General features: G+C 42.6%; 1 protein-coding gene across 17 annotated transcripts in view; it reads right to left on the bottom strand.

Annotated features, from left to right (window-relative positions):
- The window catches only part of clasp2 (cytoplasmic linker associated protein 2), a 50,595-nt gene that overhangs the window by 9,227 nt on the left and 23,946 nt on the right, over window positions 1-17,422 (bottom strand). For 2 of the 17 annotated variants that reach the window (XM_069515836.1, XM_069515843.1), the window contains 23 exons: window positions 16,579-16,719; window positions 13,875-13,948; window positions 13,634-13,726; window positions 13,372-13,517; window positions 13,000-13,135; window positions 12,812-12,882; window positions 12,632-12,691; window positions 12,440-12,517; window positions 12,072-12,239; window positions 11,352-11,392; window positions 10,834-10,986; window positions 9,453-9,476; window positions 9,027-9,044; window positions 8,266-8,367; window positions 4,983-5,156; window positions 4,594-4,638; window positions 3,377-3,484; window positions 2,970-3,032; window positions 2,251-2,357; window positions 2,067-2,090; window positions 1,756-1,911; window positions 1,302-1,393; window positions 1,156-1,219 (listed from right to left, as the gene is read on the bottom strand). In XM_069515836.1, coding sequence (XP_069371937.1) covers window positions 1,156-1,219; window positions 1,302-1,393; window positions 1,756-1,911; window positions 2,067-2,090; window positions 2,251-2,357; window positions 2,970-3,032; window positions 3,377-3,484; window positions 4,594-4,638; window positions 4,983-5,156; window positions 8,266-8,367; window positions 9,027-9,044; window positions 9,453-9,476; window positions 10,834-10,986; window positions 11,352-11,392; window positions 12,072-12,239; window positions 12,440-12,517; window positions 12,632-12,691; window positions 12,812-12,882; window positions 13,000-13,135; window positions 13,372-13,517; window positions 13,634-13,726; window positions 13,875-13,948; window positions 16,579-16,719 — 2,138 coding nt within the window. Of the gene's footprint in view, window positions 1-109; window positions 113-412; window positions 473-1,155; window positions 1,220-1,301; window positions 1,394-1,755; window positions 1,912-2,066; window positions 2,091-2,250; window positions 2,358-2,969; window positions 3,033-3,376; window positions 3,485-4,593; window positions 4,639-4,982; window positions 5,157-6,348; window positions 6,376-8,029; window positions 8,057-8,265; window positions 8,368-9,026; window positions 9,045-9,452; window positions 9,477-10,833; window positions 10,987-11,351; window positions 11,393-12,071; window positions 12,240-12,439; window positions 12,518-12,631; window positions 12,692-12,811; window positions 12,883-12,999; window positions 13,136-13,371; window positions 13,518-13,633; window positions 13,727-13,874; window positions 13,949-16,578; window positions 16,720-17,422 lie in introns of all 17 variants that reach the window. The other 15 variants (XM_069515838.1, XM_069515844.1, XM_069515840.1 and 12 more) reach the window with 12 other exon arrangements.

Raw genomic sequence — 17,422 nt, 5'->3', positions numbered from 1 at the left:
TGAGGGTTATGTTGTTGCCTTGGTAACTGGTTGCCCAATCAGATCAATGAAGCAGATGTTTATTCAAACACTAAGTTAAAGTGCAGTAACACTGATTGGCCAGACTTACTCTCTACAGAGAGTTCCACAGTGGGGTCGCATGTGGGGGAGAGAAACACAACTGTTAGCATCCTGGCAAAGAATGAACTCAGCTTGTGAGTGAACACTCATCATGTTGACTTCCAACACAAAATCTGTAAAGGTACCTCACCCAGGTAAGAATCATAAAGTGAAAAATCTGAGATGTCATGTGTACACAAGTAAACAGAAATTAACAAAAAGTCATGGATCGTGGGGGATGAGAAGGAGAAGTGATAATGGTGTGGGACAAATAGATAAAGGCAGGAGAGAGATTCACGGTGAGATGCAGTACCTTGAAGGAGGCTGAGCTTATACCGGATTCTGCCGTGCCGTACACTCTGCCGGAGTCTCGCTGAAATTCATCAAATCGTCAAAAAACGTCAAACGAGGGGAAGGGGGAGAAGCTCACACACCTTACGACATGTGTGAGGCCACGGGCCGAAACACAAGTGGCAGTGTTAGAAAGGGCGAACCGCAGCTAGTTAGTCAGAGAGAAGAGCTGGCAGCCCAAAATAGTTGTGCGTGTATGTTTGTGTGCGTCTGTAAGTACATTTGTCGCTTCAGACTGCAGGTAGGATGGGGAAAGACAGCAGAGAGGCAGTGAATGCAGTGAGCGCAGCCAGCGGATTGGCTGCCGAACAGTGACAAAGCAATCCCACAGCACGGCAGAGGAGTGTGAGGTCAAACGCAAACTCAGGAGTGGCATGCTGTAAGTCTGTCGAACGCTTTGCATGCCTGTGTTGTTGTTTGAGTGTGCATATACGTGTGTGTCTAGAATTCAAATTCACCTGTTTATCCCGACTTTAGCTCTAAACTTATTCATGTGACTATATTTAACATCCGTGAGATGTGTCAGTGTATATTTTAACGAGGTAATATTTTCCTTGTCTTGGCAGAATCCGGTACAGTGAAGGATGGTGGGATAAACACAGTATGTGACACCAAAGCAAAATCAAAGTGGGTGAATAATGAATGTTTGTGACATGACAGTGTAAAGGAGTGCTGTGTGGGTACTTGCGTTCCATGCACTCATACCTTACTGTGAGGGTCTGCAAACATCCGGGTGAAGATTTCACACAGTCTCTTTAACTCCACCCGACTGACGATGAAAAGCAAAGTTAAATAGAAATCAACAAACAGCTCAAACAGTGAATAGAAGATTTGACTGTTGTGTGACTGACCTGAGGGTGCGTTGGTTCTTGAGTAGAGCCTGTAGACCTAACAGCCCCTCCTTCCTCTCAGACCAGTTGGCACTGGCACAGCGATTCAGCACCTGATAAAACCACAAATGCAAAAGCCTGTTGAGACTTAAATACCCAGGCACAAGCTGATGATTTTAGTTAATACTGAAGATTTTTAGTTTAGTTCGAATTTAAATAACAGGTGAGATGGACAGCAATTTAATTTAGACAACAGTCCAGACTTAAAAGTCAGTACATGTCACTGTTTCCCACAGATTTAGGTTCTATCTGTGTTGCATGGTTACAAATCTGATATTTTGTAACATGTCATTAACCAAACAATACCATTAAGACCTACAGAAGGTACAGCCAGCAAGACAAAAAGGTGCCTGGTTAAAACCTTGTTGTTTGACCTAATTTGGCAGTTTTCTGCTGTACTGCTGTTGCTACTAACCTCAGCCACGTCTTCGGTCTGTCTCATGTAGGTCGGGATGGCTCCCCCGTTTCTGGAGCTATAGGACCTTTCCGAACAGGCGCTGGAAGCATCGCTGTTGGCGTCGTCATCGGAGTACATGCTGTAGTTCTCATACCTCCGCCGGGCTGGCTTCTTCTGCAGGTAAAACGACAAGAGAATGAAATTATACTGTAATAAAAAAAGAGTGAACATAAAGGGAAGGTGGAAAACTGCATTTATAGAAGACGAACATAGCTCAACACACATACACACACACAATACACAGGTAAGAAGCAGGTGAAGGAGCTGACCTTGGATCGCATGTCTCCCAACAGCTGATAGCATTAAACAGAGGTAGAATCAGGGGTTAGTTTACACACAGACATACAATCCAGCAGGTGAGAGCTGCTCATCATGACAGCAAGCTGAAATGTGCATGAGAGATATTGTGTGTTTTATGTGTTTTCGTTAGGGTGGTGTCTGCGTTTTTCATACTAGTGCATCTGCGAGAGCCTCTTCTACATCTGAGCCTGTGTTGAGGACCCTCATGGCGCTGACTGAAGATGAGAGTCGACTGGACTGACTGATGCCAAGACCTGATCCTGAGGAGGGAGATAGGCGGAAAGACAGGAAGGACAGACAGGTAGAGAGCAGAGGACACACATTAAAAAACAATTCTAATTAATCTGTCTTCCCCACTCGTCAAGTTGTCTCTCACTTGTCAACTGATGGTCCAAGCACCTCACACTCTTCATCATCCATTCTCTGACATTTATTCAACACACACACACACAAATGCTCGTTTCCCATGAGCCAACCCTGTAAGTTGATGGGATGACTTGTTAGGTGACATTGCAGGTGCCACTGGGGGGGAGAAAAAAAGTATGATCGACATAAAACAGGAGAATGCACTGGTGTCCCAGCAGAGAAGGGGCAGAGCTAAACAAAGAAAACAAATGATAAAAAACTGGCAAGATGGTTGTCAGTTGGCAACTGAACGTGCGGAAGCATGCGATTCCACTGGAAGATTTGACAACCTGGAGGGAGAACGTAAAAATAACAACTGAGGGCTGATGGATAAGAAGAGAAACAGGCTGACAAAATACAGGAGAAGATGCGCGGTGCGGATGAAAGTAAAGAAATCGGAGCAAAACAAAAAATTAAGGCGAAGTGGGTGGGTGAGGTACGGAGAAACAGATGTACTCAGCCTTCACCTGCAGCGCCAAAAGTGTCAGGTGTGTGAAGAGCTCCGGTGGAGCGAGAGTAGCTCCGTGTTGCTGCAACCAAAATTAAAACACACATACAGAGTTTAACATTCGCGCACGCACACACACAAGAAACACACACAACCTTCACACTGGTCGAGCAGTGTGTGAGTGTGGAAAGAAAGGCTGAAAAACATGCAAATAAAAGCAAGAGACTGTTTTTTTTAAAATATTCGAATCACCCACTACTTCTTTAAATCAGATACCGAATTAAAATAATAAAATGTATGTTTTGTTGGTTTACGCTAAGTTAATATATAAAAAGAAAGTTTTTCTTCTTCTTTGAAATCACCCTCACACATCCTGATTTTACACGACTCATTTCTCCTGAGCGCGAGTCCACTGCTGCTACTCACCAAGTGGAGTGAAGGAGCGTATGGGGCTGGTGTCCCGGCTGCTCTCCCTGCTGGCCTCTCTGCTGCAGCCCTGACTCATACTGGGCCGAGGGATACGACTGCCCCGAGCTAACGCCACCCAGGTTACAACGACGCATCGAAGCAGAGTAGAGAGGGGGAAAGAAACGAGCGGTGGAGGGAAGAGAAGTGGTAGTAAGAGGAAAAGAAAGGGGACAAGGGATATAAAGAAGACCATAAAAAGACAAAGAAGAAAGACAAACATGAGGAGTGATAAAGTAGAGAGAGAGAAACGTACGTGGATAAATACATGAATAAGACAATAGAGGTGAGAGGGACAGATTGACAGAAACAAGAGAGAATGAGCGCAGGTCGACCGGCTCTGAGGGAGCATCTCAACAGAAGCTTCCTGATTCTCATCAAAGAACCAGAGGGCACCACAGAGGACTTAGGGCTGCAACTAACAATATAATCTTAAACAATAAACTATGTTTTTTGAGGTCCTCACACTGGAAGTAACACAATTTTCTCCAATTAGCTTGATTTGTCTTACTAACATTTGGGTTTTCTTTCATAGCTTAATACCAAAAAAGAAATGAGATGCTCCTCACAAGAGCACGAGTCTGCAGGACTCACATTTATATCAAACAAACATCAGGATATTCACATGCGCTCAGACAAACAGACAAGAGAAGGAAGTGATTGATGATGAAATTAGCGATCGGAGGGTTTGCGCAAGGAGGGGGGGTAGGGGCTTGCATTTTCAACCATTAGCATCGCAATTAACTTAACCGATCATTGCGCCGTTCATCAGCAACAGCATCAAACCAGCCAATCACGGTTAATCACAGCCTAAAAAGAGCTATGGAGTCCTGAAGAAGCTTCGCTGATCCTGCGAGAAGGTTCGTTCATCAGCCACTAACAACAGGTTAGTACAGAGAGGGAGGAGATATGTCCGAAAAGCGTGGCTATCTGCCGATCACGGCCACCCATCGTCATGACAACACAGCCATGAAGTCAGCGCAGGTTAGAGCGATGGGTTCTGTGATGCTGAGGTACTGCTTGATTGGGACGGCAGGAGAGAATTGTAGTGATGGATGGAGATTAAGAAAGAGGAATGGAGGGATGATTTAATGGGGAGAGAAAGCGAAGATGGGAAATAGATGGAATGAGGTGGAGAGATGGATAGCAGGGTGGTCTGGTCGAGGTCGGAGCCTTACCTCCTCTACTCGCGCCGTTGTAGATGGAACTAATGCTGGAAGGAGCTAGACAACAGGAGGAAGAAGAAGGACAGGGAGAGGAGCAGAGGAGGAGATAGACAAGGAGCAGGAGGGGAGAATAGTTGAGATCCAAGGTTTTATGGAAAATTGCTTGTAGTTATAAGTGAGTCTTTAAATAACACAACTGGGTCCAAGCAAACATTTAGATAAGTCATTTGTCAGCTGATTATAGAAACAAGATCTTAGAGCAGATGTTCTAAAACTGTACAAGAGAAACATGAAAGTAAGAAGTTGTTATGAATGCAATCAAAACCCTGTTTAAGGGAAAGGACCAAATTTAAAAAAGAATTTCAGCTTCCCTCTATAAAACCCTTCAATTGTTCACTTACCAACAGACAGACGAGTGGGGGAGGAGTCTCTGGAGCAGCCCTGGCTGCGGGGGATGCGGCTGCGTCTTTTTCCTTCACCACCGACCCCAGCCAGCACCCTGTGGGCCCCTGAGCTCATGGTGCTCAGGGCCGTACTCGTCAGCACGCGACCGGGTGAACCACTCCGACTGCCAGCTTCAGAGAGACGCAGAGAGAGAAGGAAGAGGAAATAGAAGTAAAGGGAAAAAGTCAGAGCTGTGCTCAGTCAACAGGTGAAATGTAAGATTAAAAAGTCTCCTAGAACTTGGAAGATCCCTCTTTCATGTGAGGATCTTGTATACACATCACAGATAGAGACAGTTGCTACTGTTTTTTACTTAGTGGCACAAGACCACAAGATGAGGAAAGATTATTTCAAGTGTTGAACAAAAACCTTTAATATCATTATATCGAAATAAAGTGACACTTCTTATATTTTGAAGAAGTACACTATGAATTTGTGCAAAACAGAGAACACTTGCTCATGGAGGTCTCAATTTCTCCTCCCCACGACATCCTGTCTCCAAGTGCAAAGCCCACAGTGTATCTCCTTCTACAATGACTCATGTTACTATCAACCTGCAGACAAACACTTGAGGAGAAGCTGCTCTGCGGTGCGGGATATATAGTGTGTGAACAGACTTTTGGGGAACAAGCTCCTGTGTTTGACACGGGATGCTCAATCTGAACCTCCATTCAACACGACTGAAAACAAGAATGCATAACAGACTCTTCCTCTCACACGTACACATGCACACTCCACACATGAACTGCATTTCTCAATGAAATTGTACTGAGTGTCACAGAACTAAATACAATACACTAATTGTCTATAAAAGACAAATGTTTTTCTAGTATTTTAAGCAAACATTGATCACTCATAGTAACGTAACTGATATACAATTAATATCAATATATTGAATTTAAGTTTTATCATGTGAGGAATATTTCAAACTATCTTTTCCTCTGATTACTCATTCCTTTTCTTTGCCAGACCCATAAATTGCTTTTTAATCCTGTTAATGTTACTGAAATGTCTTATCTTCGCTTTTTCTTTAGAATTAGATGACTTTCCAAGCAAAATACATTTATTCAATTTGCAAAAGTTTGTTAAACTTCATCCAGGCACACATAAGAGTGCAGAAACACAAGCCTCTCAAAGCAGTGTGTCTAGCATGATCATTGAACAGTCTGTGCCTACAAGTCCCAGCATGCCTCAGCCAGAGAAGGAGGAACTGAAGTGACCCTTTTGTGTGCAGTGAACAAAGATGGGAAGGGGTCAGAGCAACAGAGGGAAAGCAGTAAAGATAAAGAGAGCAGGTAAAAAGAAGTAGCGTTGTAATCTTACCACCAACAGGGGTAGCAGACTGAGATCCTGAGCCATTAGGCCCATTGGTTGGGAGGAGGGGGAAGCAGAGGCGAGGGGGAAGGAACAGCAGATTAAACCAGATGAATTATGGGTGTTAGCGCAAAAAAAGCGTCATGGGAGTCAGAACACAGAGTACGATGGGAGTGCATCCTGGTGTTCCATACCAAGAATGAAGGCAAAGCTGAAGCACGTTGATACAACAAATCCATTTATTAAGGAAGATGCGTCGCTGAAAACAAACACACACACTGAACCAGGGGCAGATGACGGCCTGGGAGAAGCAGTGCATGTTGAGACAGCTGGCAGATATAAATGAAGCAAAGCCTCACAATGATAGAAAAAAAAATGCCTAAAAGAAAATATGCTCAAAAAATACCCCCACACACAAGCTCACAGAAATAAGTAAAAATTATTCTAACCCTCTGTGCGGATGCCATCTCCTAAATTTCGGTTGATCTTTGGTTCTGAGATTAGGGCTTTGAACTCTTGATCAGACGACTTGCATTGTTTTTTTTACCTAAATGTCCTGATCTGATTGGTGCAGTGGGCTCTGGTCCAATCATTTTGCACTTTTAAACTTGTCATTAGTTTTAAAGGTGGGGTAAGCGATTTTATTTGAGAAATGAAGAAAGCTGGACAACCACGAACAGAACAACTCTATTCCAGCCAATCGGCAACAAGGGTATTCACAGGACATGTGCACAGGACATGTGCACAGGACATGTGCACAGGACATGTGCACAGGACATGTGCACAGGACATGTGCACAGGGGCACTAGGAGCGAGATGGAGGTCTCTGAACTGGAAATAGCGTTTTCCATGGGAACGGTCAAAGAGTATAAAAGTATGCTAATAATCTTTTTTTCAAGCTACTTATAAAAAAGTGTAAAACAATACATGTTACAGGTCATTCATTCCTCTACTATCGAGAGATGGAAGGACATCCTGAAAAGGTGGCCTCAGATAATGTACACTACTGTTTCACTACTACTGTTTTCCACTGGAAATGCTAACACAGCTATCTCACAGAAAGTTATACCCACAACATATTTAAAGTAGCGCTCAAAATGCTGAAGCACAACAGAACACAGCTAACCCAAAGATGATAACGAAACAACAAAAGGGAGAAGACCTGTGTGAACATCAGTGAGCCGTCTCAACGGTAGAGAGGTCACTGAAATGAGTGGGATGGAGCGGTTGCTCTGTTTCTACAGATGGGAACATTCATTTTCTTTTGCTCACATTTGGACATCATTGTGTTGTCCCATTTTTAATGTCTGTGGTGGCTAATTCCAACTTTTTGAGATCACTGGTTCGCCTTGGCAATGCATGTGCATGAATGTGGGGGGGTGGAGGGTCGGTCATTCCCCAGAATCGCTTAACCCACCATCTTGTTGGAAACCGGCGACATTCACATCTGCTTTTGTGTGGTACTTTAAATAACTTGAATGACATCCAGAGCCGGGCTAGAGCAGCAGAAATAAACTGACCACCATATTATCTTCAGTGATGAGACACAGCATGCAGAGAACAAACACACGCACTCCTCTTTATACAAAACACCTTGATCAGAATGACAGCGATAGCATGTGGGCCACCATTCCCACTGTGGTACACAGAAAGACACACACATACTGACTCTGACGCACAAACAGAATACCTGGTGTGCAATCGGATTCGTCGGAACCTGAAGGCACAGAAACATTTACATGGAGCTTATCGTCACCTTGAAGGCAACATGTAAAGAAACTCCACAATAAGAGCCTGAGAAACTACAAACACACACCATTTGTGTTGCTGTGTATTTGGACTGAGTGGACGTGACACCCAGGATTTTTTTCTCATAGCTGGGTTTACGACATTCTGTGTGATCAGGGGGTGTGAGGGGGTACATACGTTGCGACTGGGAGACCATCTTGGTGCGGCTGCGTCCTCTTGAGTCCACTTGACTGGACATGCTGCTAGCAGTGGACAGCGGCTGCTTTGTACGTACACGGCCTGCAGGTATATGGAGGGACAGCCGTAAGAATACACAAAAACTCCCTGTACCGTACACATGCTTCACAAACTGTCCGCAGCCCAGCATCTAAGAAGCTACTACATATAGTGAGAAGCAAATAATGCTGGAAGCTGAATTATCAGATGCTAAACTAAACGCTTACATTGAGCAAGGAGCAAAAACACACATAAATACATCAGGGATGTTTCAGGGAATTTACATACGCTCTACTGAGAGTCATTCTGGTACAAGTTGCAATGAACAATTATTTAATTATTGATTAAAATACAGATTCATTTGTTGATCAAAATGACTTCACTGATTTTGCAGTCATTATCGACATAGTTGCCAAATATCTTTATGTTGCTTCACTGGTCAAGTGATTGTTTCAACTTCAAATTAAACCCTCTTCATTTACACCATTCACTTCAGCCTTTAAAATGAATCAGCTGATCAACGTTTCTGTTAATATAAAGTCTTTAAGCCTCTTTTCAGATACTGACTCATGAGAACCACTAAGAAAACAGTCAAAGACGCAAGATTCATTTTTGTTTCCACAATGAAAGGTTTACACATTTGGAAACTGTCAATTAAAATGTTCCAGCTAGAACATCCCTAAAAAGCAGCGATAAACACATCCACCTAACCACAATCTTACCATTATCTGACCTGGTCCCTACAGACAGACAAAGAGGGGGCATGACGTAAATATCACATTTTCAGCTAACAGGTAGAGAATAACACATCCTAAAATCCTAATATCCTACTACAACCTCAATAACAGAATGATACAGTTAAACATGAGCAGACATTCGGCAATTTCAATATTAGAAATACGATTAAACTGTAGTAAAGCAGCAGATGATGTTATATGTGTAAATAATTAATAAGTTTCATGATGTGATGAATGGGATGACGATACAAATGAGAGTTGAATGTAAGGCTGACAGCAGGGGGCGCTGTGGCCACATATTCCAGTAAAGGGAGATAACATGGACTGGGTTGGAGTGAGGAAAGAAAAAAGAGGAAGAAAAAAAAAACATGAGTAGGCTGTTGCCAGTGAAGCAGAGTGAGATGATCTTACCATCCGTTTTATCAGAGGCATCATCTTTAGTAGCAAAGAGAGAAAGACACAAAGAGAGGGGGTGGAGGAGGAAAAGAAAACGATGGGGAAAAGAAAAGCAAAGGATTGATAGAAATATTAAAAGTAAAAGATACAGAAGGAACCCAGGAAAGGGGAAATGAAAGTGTCAGGAACAAAAGAGCCACAGAAATAATGAAAAGTAATAAAGAATGTGAGATGGAAAAAAACGGGGCAGAAAAAGAGAAGGGAGGAGAAAGGAGCACAATGTGTATTAGTAACAGAACATCTGTTCAAAAGAGATGCAGATGTAGGGATCAACGTCAAAACAGAAAACAAACGAGACAGAATTCATCTATAGCAGGGGTTCCCAAACTTTTAAGGTCCCCACCCCCATAATAAAAGAGCCTGAGACTTTGAACCCTCATTGTCATTGATTTGAGCTCACAAAAAATACTGCTAAATCGATTCTTTTAAAACAGTAACATTATTTCATATAATAATTAAACAGTTTAAAGTTTATTTTATTTTAATATCAATTCTACAAAACTCAAACTCAAAATCCCCAAATAAATAAAAACAAATCAGAAAAATACTCCAAACGGCTGATCACAAAATAAGTCGAACACAGATCATCCCTCATTAACTGGGCATGTGCAGTGATGTATATGCTGCCTGTGAGCAGGGCATCTATTTCAGCACAGAGCTCAGGCACCTAAATGAATCACTGATATCTGCGTTGTGATTCGATGCGGTAGGTACTGAGCGTGTAGGATCAGATTTCTGTGCTTTACTGTATCCTACTTTGCAATGAATTGACCTGTTGCAACTGATGCTTTGACTAATATATCATAATCACCACGGGGGCCATGTGGGGACAAAGCGAATCACAAGGTTGATAAAAATGTATATTTTCCTGGTTGAACTACTACTTTTTAATCTTTTGTAGCTATTATGATTTAAATATGCTATCCCTGATCATTTAAATTGTATTTGATTTATGTAAATCATTTCACGACCCTGGTTTGTGTCTTTTGACCGCTGCAAGGGGTCCTGACCCCTAGTTTGGGAAACACTGATTTATAGAACATGCAGACAGAATATAAATATAAAACATAAACGAGACACATTGACGAGCAGGCAGCAGGAGAGGAGATAACAAGAGTGAGAGAGGAGAGAGCCCAGTCGAAGAGTGTGTGAGTCCGTCCTTTAAGACTGTTTTGTAGAAGGATGTGGTTTTAACCTGCTCCCACCTGGCACAAACCTCAACAGAGCCAACTGTAAGCTGATCTCAATGGATTCCTCCGTCATCCAGCTGATAACTAGCTCACCAGTGTCTGCGCAGTTTGATTAGTTGTCTAACTTGACTGACAGGGGCCCTTACCCAGTGAGGAGTAGGAGCCAGGGGTCAGTCGACCCGTGCCCCTGGCCTGTCCGACTTGCCGATGCTTAGCGACTGCTGCTGCATTTACATCCACGTCACTACGGGAGCGCTGCAAGGAGGCCGACGACACCCCACCCTTTGAACCCGCAGGGACTGATGGGACAGCAGGAGGAGGAGGAGTGTGTTGGAGTGGGGACGAATGTGATGATGGGAAATACAATACAACACAATACAAAACACATGCAGGCTCCACACAAAACATATACAATATTGATAACGAAACAGAAATAAACAAGTTATGTGACAACACACATTTGTGCACATGTGTGTTGTCACATAAAAACATAAGCGGGTGTGATTGTACAGGATTACACACGGGCAAGATGTAATGAACATGATGGTAACTTTACAGATGGACCGAGCTGCTGTGTATTTATTCATTTTGAAACGAGTGACCACGAGATTATATGTTTGAGAGAGTTTGCAACTGTGTGTGTGTATGTGTGCATGTGACTCACCTCGCCCTGGAGCTGCTGACCATTTTGAAGAAAGAGGCCGACTGACAGACAAGAGAGAGAAGTTGGTCAGTACAAAATAAAACAAACACATACACAACAAAACAAATGGCATCTTAAATGTAGTTTTCTTTTAATGATATTTCTAGTCTGCACTGTTTTTTCTTTGCAGTTCCCATGCAGGCCTCAAACTACATACAATCACACTGATGACTAACTCACTGCAACAAATAATAGCTAAATAATAAAAGCAGTGAGCAGGAAAAGTTTATATTTCTATTTTGCTATTATTTCAGGCTACTGAAGTCTTTGTGTTTACCAGTGAAATCCAATTAGACAATGCAACACAATGTCAAATTCAAGTGCTATAAATACACTGAGTATAATCCTCTAAATAACCTTCTATGCATTTCTTTGTTTGATCTCCTGAAGTGATTTAACACTAGTGGATGAACTAATGAGGATTTTGTCTCGCTGAAAAAAAGAGCAGTCCACTTTAATCAATTAGATTGTATTTCTCTAACTGATGATTTATTGAGAAAATCTGAGAAGGTGAGAGATTAGATGAGACATTTTAAAGCCAACTGAGGATATTTGATTCCAGAGTGCAGATAAACAGATTTGGCCTTCCAAATAATTTTTAATAGTGTAGTATAAGTGTAAGCCTAGTAAACCTGGAGGTCTAAAGCAAACTATGGAGGTGCAGTGCTGAGCTCTGATTACTTGAGGCTCTCCTGAGAGGAAGATGAAGAACGGTCACTCTGGGGAAGAGAGGCCACACTGCCAGAGCTCTTCAGGCAGGATTGAAGGGTCCGCTGGTAAGATGACTCTAAGGAGTTGTAGAGAGCGTCGGCCTCGGCTGGAAAGTGGTTCCTCAAACCCCAGTATGCCCTGAGAAGAGAAGAAACCGTGATGGGGTGGGCAGAGAGATCAGAGTCAGAGGATAAATGGATGGGTGTGGAGGGAGGTAGCCGGGTGATGATGGAGGGAAAAAAATAGAGAAATCGAGGGATTCAAACAGGAAAATGAGGGTGGTGAGATATTCAACACTACTCTTTCACATGATGCAATTTTATGTAATAATGTCTTACTTGCGGGCCTCCACTCTGGCCTCTGAGTCAGCATCTCTAATTCCCTTCTTGATGCTTTCAACCATAACCGCTGTGTGCCTGACAAATAAATACAAAAGGTTCCTTAAGTGTAAACAGTAGAAAAACAGGTTTGAAACTTCTTTTTTTTTTAATTAACGCGAAACCAGAGCTGATCTAAACATCTGTCCTCACCTCTCGAGAGAGTGGGTTTGCCATTCCTGTAGCAGAAGGTCCAAGAAATCATAACAGCGCCTGGAGAAGACACATTTCCATCAGTTTCATCATCGCAAATGACTGAACCACACCATAAACCTTCTTGTGATACCATTACTTTGGTACACCAGCTCCTCAATGTAGTGTGTTTAACCTCACCTTCTCACGGCCACAGACTTGCAGGTGCAGTTACTGGTTATCAGAGGGATGAGCCTCGGGACATGTGTGTGCTGCAGAGGACAGGAAGATTCAATGAAATTCACAACAGATTGTAGCAGCCGTGCTCACACTGATGATAAAGTTGCAAAACAACACTGTTTTTTAAAATCTTGCATCATCATACTTACCCGTATGATGATGCGGATAGCCGACACACCGGAGGTGGCCATGACTTTGGCGCAATTGGGGATGAGGTTGAAAAGGACGGGAACGATGGCCTCCGCTCCATGGTCAAATTTATTCCCCAACACTAACGAGAGGTGGCTAAAAGAACCCACAGACAAATACACAACAACATATATGTTATAAACACAACGCATCAAACATGAACGCAACCAAAACTGAGGTAAAATGCTGCCAGGGTGTAATCAAACTGTTTGGATCCAACAGGGCCACATGATACAGTGTCCTGTATTTCAAGAATAGTATAAAACATTTAGTTATTTACTCCTTCAGGAAGTTAACTATTTCAGTGATGAAAGTATGTGTAATCAACTCACCCTACAGTGATGCAGACCTCTCGAACCACTTGCGAGCGCAGGTCTTTCGCTGACAGTTTGAAAGCTCCATCTAGTAGCCGTAGGTGCTGGTAAAAACAGTCGTAGTCGGCTGCGCCCGCCACCAGCAGTGAGCGAATCTTCTTCATCTGCAAAAACAAAAACACATTATAAAAACATTAAAAATCAATCGGAGACACAAAAATTATAACTGCAGTGTTGTTACAGTTTAACCAAATGAAGAATTAAAGGTGACTCTACTAACAGCGCTGGCTCTCTGGTCCCAGTCATGTTTGTCATCGGAGCAAATTTCACGGATCTTATTTAGGTTGTCCTCAAGATCCCTTGCTGAGTAGATCTGCATAGAGATGGAACAGAAGGATGCAAAACAAAGAATGTGAAAAATTTAAAAAATCTCAGGCATTCTGGCCTTGAAAGCCTCAATAGTTGGTAGTAGGTGTAAATATGTGCGATTGTCCCCATTTATTCTCCTGTGTGTAGTGTACCTGGACAGCAGGGACGTCTGTGAAGGCTTTAATAAAATCATCTTCATCAACCGCTCCGGCACTTTCTTTAGACACTGGAAAAACAGAGCAGAGTCGATTAAAAAGCGTCTTTGTGTATATTTAGAATATCGCTCAGCATGAAAGGATTTCTGTGCAGACTGGATTCGTGATTCTGGTCTAACTCGCACAAACACAGGCACGAACTACACACAAACAGTGTCAGCCTGTGTTTCTAATGGACTTCCTGGCAGTAATGGGAGTGTCAATCATATCTCTCTGGGGAGTGGAAGCTCTGTGGACCAAACGTCCTCCAGCTCCTCACCAGAGGGGAACAGGGAGAGGAGGGATAGACCAGATGAAGAGACACACACAAAAAAAAGGCAGGAGCTGAGAGCAATCCAAGATGATGGGGGTATTCAAAAACAGAGGCAACTTAGAAGGTGTTCACAGGAGAGGAGGACTTGATAGAGAGTTGGTTATGAACAAAGGCAGATGAAATGTTTTCCTTCCTCCTTTTCACTGGGGTCGGTTGATGGTCGACTAGCTGGCTGGTTAGCAATTGGCACAATCCTCCGTGACTCTCCAGGCGTAACATGGAAGCAGTCTTGCCTAGAATCACCCCCTCCACCTCTTCACATTTGCAATTATTTTTTACTGCCAGCTTTATGGAATGGAAAGGTTCAGGGCATGTTATCAGTCGTTATGACTCCAATAATAATTTTGGTTATGTTGATGGAAGATGCTTTTGTAATTGTGAGAACAGATAAATGATATTTACTTAAAATCATATCCTTTGAGGCTCTGGTGCTTGATCCTCTCTGATAGGGATTAAAACCGTTCGTGTTAGGCAGCAATCTTTTCTATTACTGTCAGTTATTGGCAAAATGGCAAAATATCTGTCGTACTGTCACATTCTGCCAGATTGTGTGGGCGTACTGTAATCTACATTCAGACAATAGGTCCTCCCATCACCGCCATCATGGAAACTACTCTCATACAGCAGAAAAAAGAAGATACAATTCAGAGGCATGTGATTGAATAATACCCGTGACAAAGGTAAATCCTTTCCATCCCAGTGATTTTAACAAGGTCATAGTTGTGAAAAATACCCAGCATGCCTTTGACTTCAGCCTCTCTGTCGCTCTACGATCAATAAGCCCTTAATGATCCAAGTGACAAGAGATCATCATCCTGTGTTTCCACACAACGCAGCGATGTACCAGGACTCAGACAGAATGCTTGCTAGTGAAACACATACGCCTACGAGAGCACTCTATGTTAGCATGTGTGTGCGACAATGCTGACAGAGATACATTAGTAGGCAGCAGGAATCGACTGCATGGTGGTGGGAGCACAGCTTTCTTCCAATAGAGAAAAGGATGGGAAAAAAATCAATGCATGGAAAGAGGAAGCAAACAACACTGCACTGTGTACACCAGGAGGGATAGGAGGCAGAGAGGAGGAGGAGGATCTCTGAACGGTAAGGAGGATATAAGAACTGTTTCACAGATCTGCTGCAGCCCTGAGATATGAGAGCAGGTATCAGGCTGATGATAAGAATATGAAAGAGTATCAGATTTCTGAGGAGACGCAGAGGCAGTGCGTCACTGTAGACTGTGACATCTGCAAAATAATAATTTTATTTCCTTGAACAACCCCCACAGACTCTGACCCTGAACTGTATCCAACAATAATATACTTTGCAGAAAACCTGATTACACTGAGTTGTTTATGAGGACATGAAAAGGTTAGGAGGGCAGATTCTGTCTATCTTTAGAAGTGTTGAGTCACTAAAGCTTGAGTAAGAGTCAAGTCCAGATTCTAAATCCAACTGAATAAAGAGGAGTCAGAGTGTTGTCAGAGTTGAGTCCCCATTACCAGACTCATAAGGGTTGAATTTGAAGTAAAATCAGTAAAAGCAAAGTCCACTGTTCAGGGCGTCTCTTACTGTTAATGATGGTATGAGCATGAACCCATATGTAGGTTTGTGGATTCACACACCTGTCTGACATTGCAAGAAATTGAATAATGTGATATTCTTAACATGCCTATTGGTATATTACACCAAATTATTATTGAGAACACATCGGAGCCCTTAATTCCAACTTCAAAGTCTGAACGCAGTCGATGCTTGAAGTCTGAGTCCCCACAAATCTAATCCGAGTCGAGTCTCAGGGTTTGAATCAGACTCAAGTCCTACATCACTGATTGAGGGGTTCATCATTTTGCATGACGTCCAAGTTAGAGGTCAGTTCACCTCCCTTCATTCATCAGCAGACACTTGATGTACTGTGCTGCAGCACCTCTGCCTAGTTCTAGTGGATTTCTGTATTTAGCCTTCACCAGATGAAACACACCCTGAGACAAAGCGAAGTGAAGTGACGCATAAATCCAGCAACACTGTCATATAATGATGGGCCATGTAGGACCATGACAGAATTTATATAAATATCAACAAAGTCAGCTTCAACATCTCTAGGCTGTTTGTCAGTTACTAGCTTTCAAGTGCTTTTGAATTCAGTAATGTCTAAATCTTAAACACCGACACTACTGAGCTCTGACTATAAAAAGATGGACCGCACACTGAGTAAATGGTTACACTTTGTAATCATAATGATACTGATCATTGAGTTGCTTCCTGCCGTGGATGCAATGTTTTTCATCTGAATTCACTGGAGCTGTTAATGTGCATGAACTTAAGTACCTAGCTTGCCACCAGTAGCACTGGGTCTGCGTGCAGCCGAGGACTCTGCAGGCTTCTTTGGAACTTTGGGGACCTTGAATGCAGCCTGGGCTGAGGAAGAACGACTCCCATCCACACTGTCGTCATCGTCAAAATTACGATCTAGAGAGAGAAGAGAAAGTGTAGAGCGTTACCACTTGTGTGTTAGTCTTTGGAAATGTTTCTGAGACAAGTTCAGACTACACAACAGATATTAATGATCTTATTACATATATTGCACATCATTGTATATTAAAAGACAGACCTGGATTGGTCTGAACAGTGGAACAATTATTTTAATTGACATAATATATAACAACTGAAGACTCACTGATAAAAGGATAACAATCCATTCTCATAAAACAAATACCTTGCTGAGCTTCTAAATTTGTTACAGTGCATGAATTATTTACACCTTCAGTCTGAAGCATTTCACAGTAGCTTGGATTTTAGTTGCTCCTTTTATGCTGAGCATAAAGAGCTCGAGTCTGTTCATAGACAACGATCAGTAGAAAGAAAAGTAAAGACGAGTCGCAAAGCATGGAGGGGGTTGTAGTCTGCAGAGAGCTTGGTCAGGAATCACTAAATCAATACTAATTACACACACACAGCAAGTAAGAAGAAAAAAGAAACACACACACAAGTAGATCACTTAAAAGAGCCTGAAGACACATCTAATGACCAAAATGTCCACCAATGCAAACTGTGATTGACAGAACTCTCCGGAGCCCACATGCTAGCAGAAATATAGCTAACAAGAAAGCTACCAGTGCAACTTGAGTCACACTTGCAAAAAAGGTGCAGCATTTTGAGTGTGCCAGCGTAA

This window comes from Paralichthys olivaceus, chromosome 20 (assembly GCF_024713975.1).
Source record: "Paralichthys olivaceus isolate ysfri-2021 chromosome 20, ASM2471397v2, whole genome shotgun sequence".
Lineage (NCBI taxonomy): Eukaryota > Metazoa > Chordata > Actinopteri > Pleuronectiformes > Paralichthyidae > Paralichthys > Paralichthys olivaceus.
This window is presented reverse-complemented; position numbering and strand designations above follow the sequence as displayed.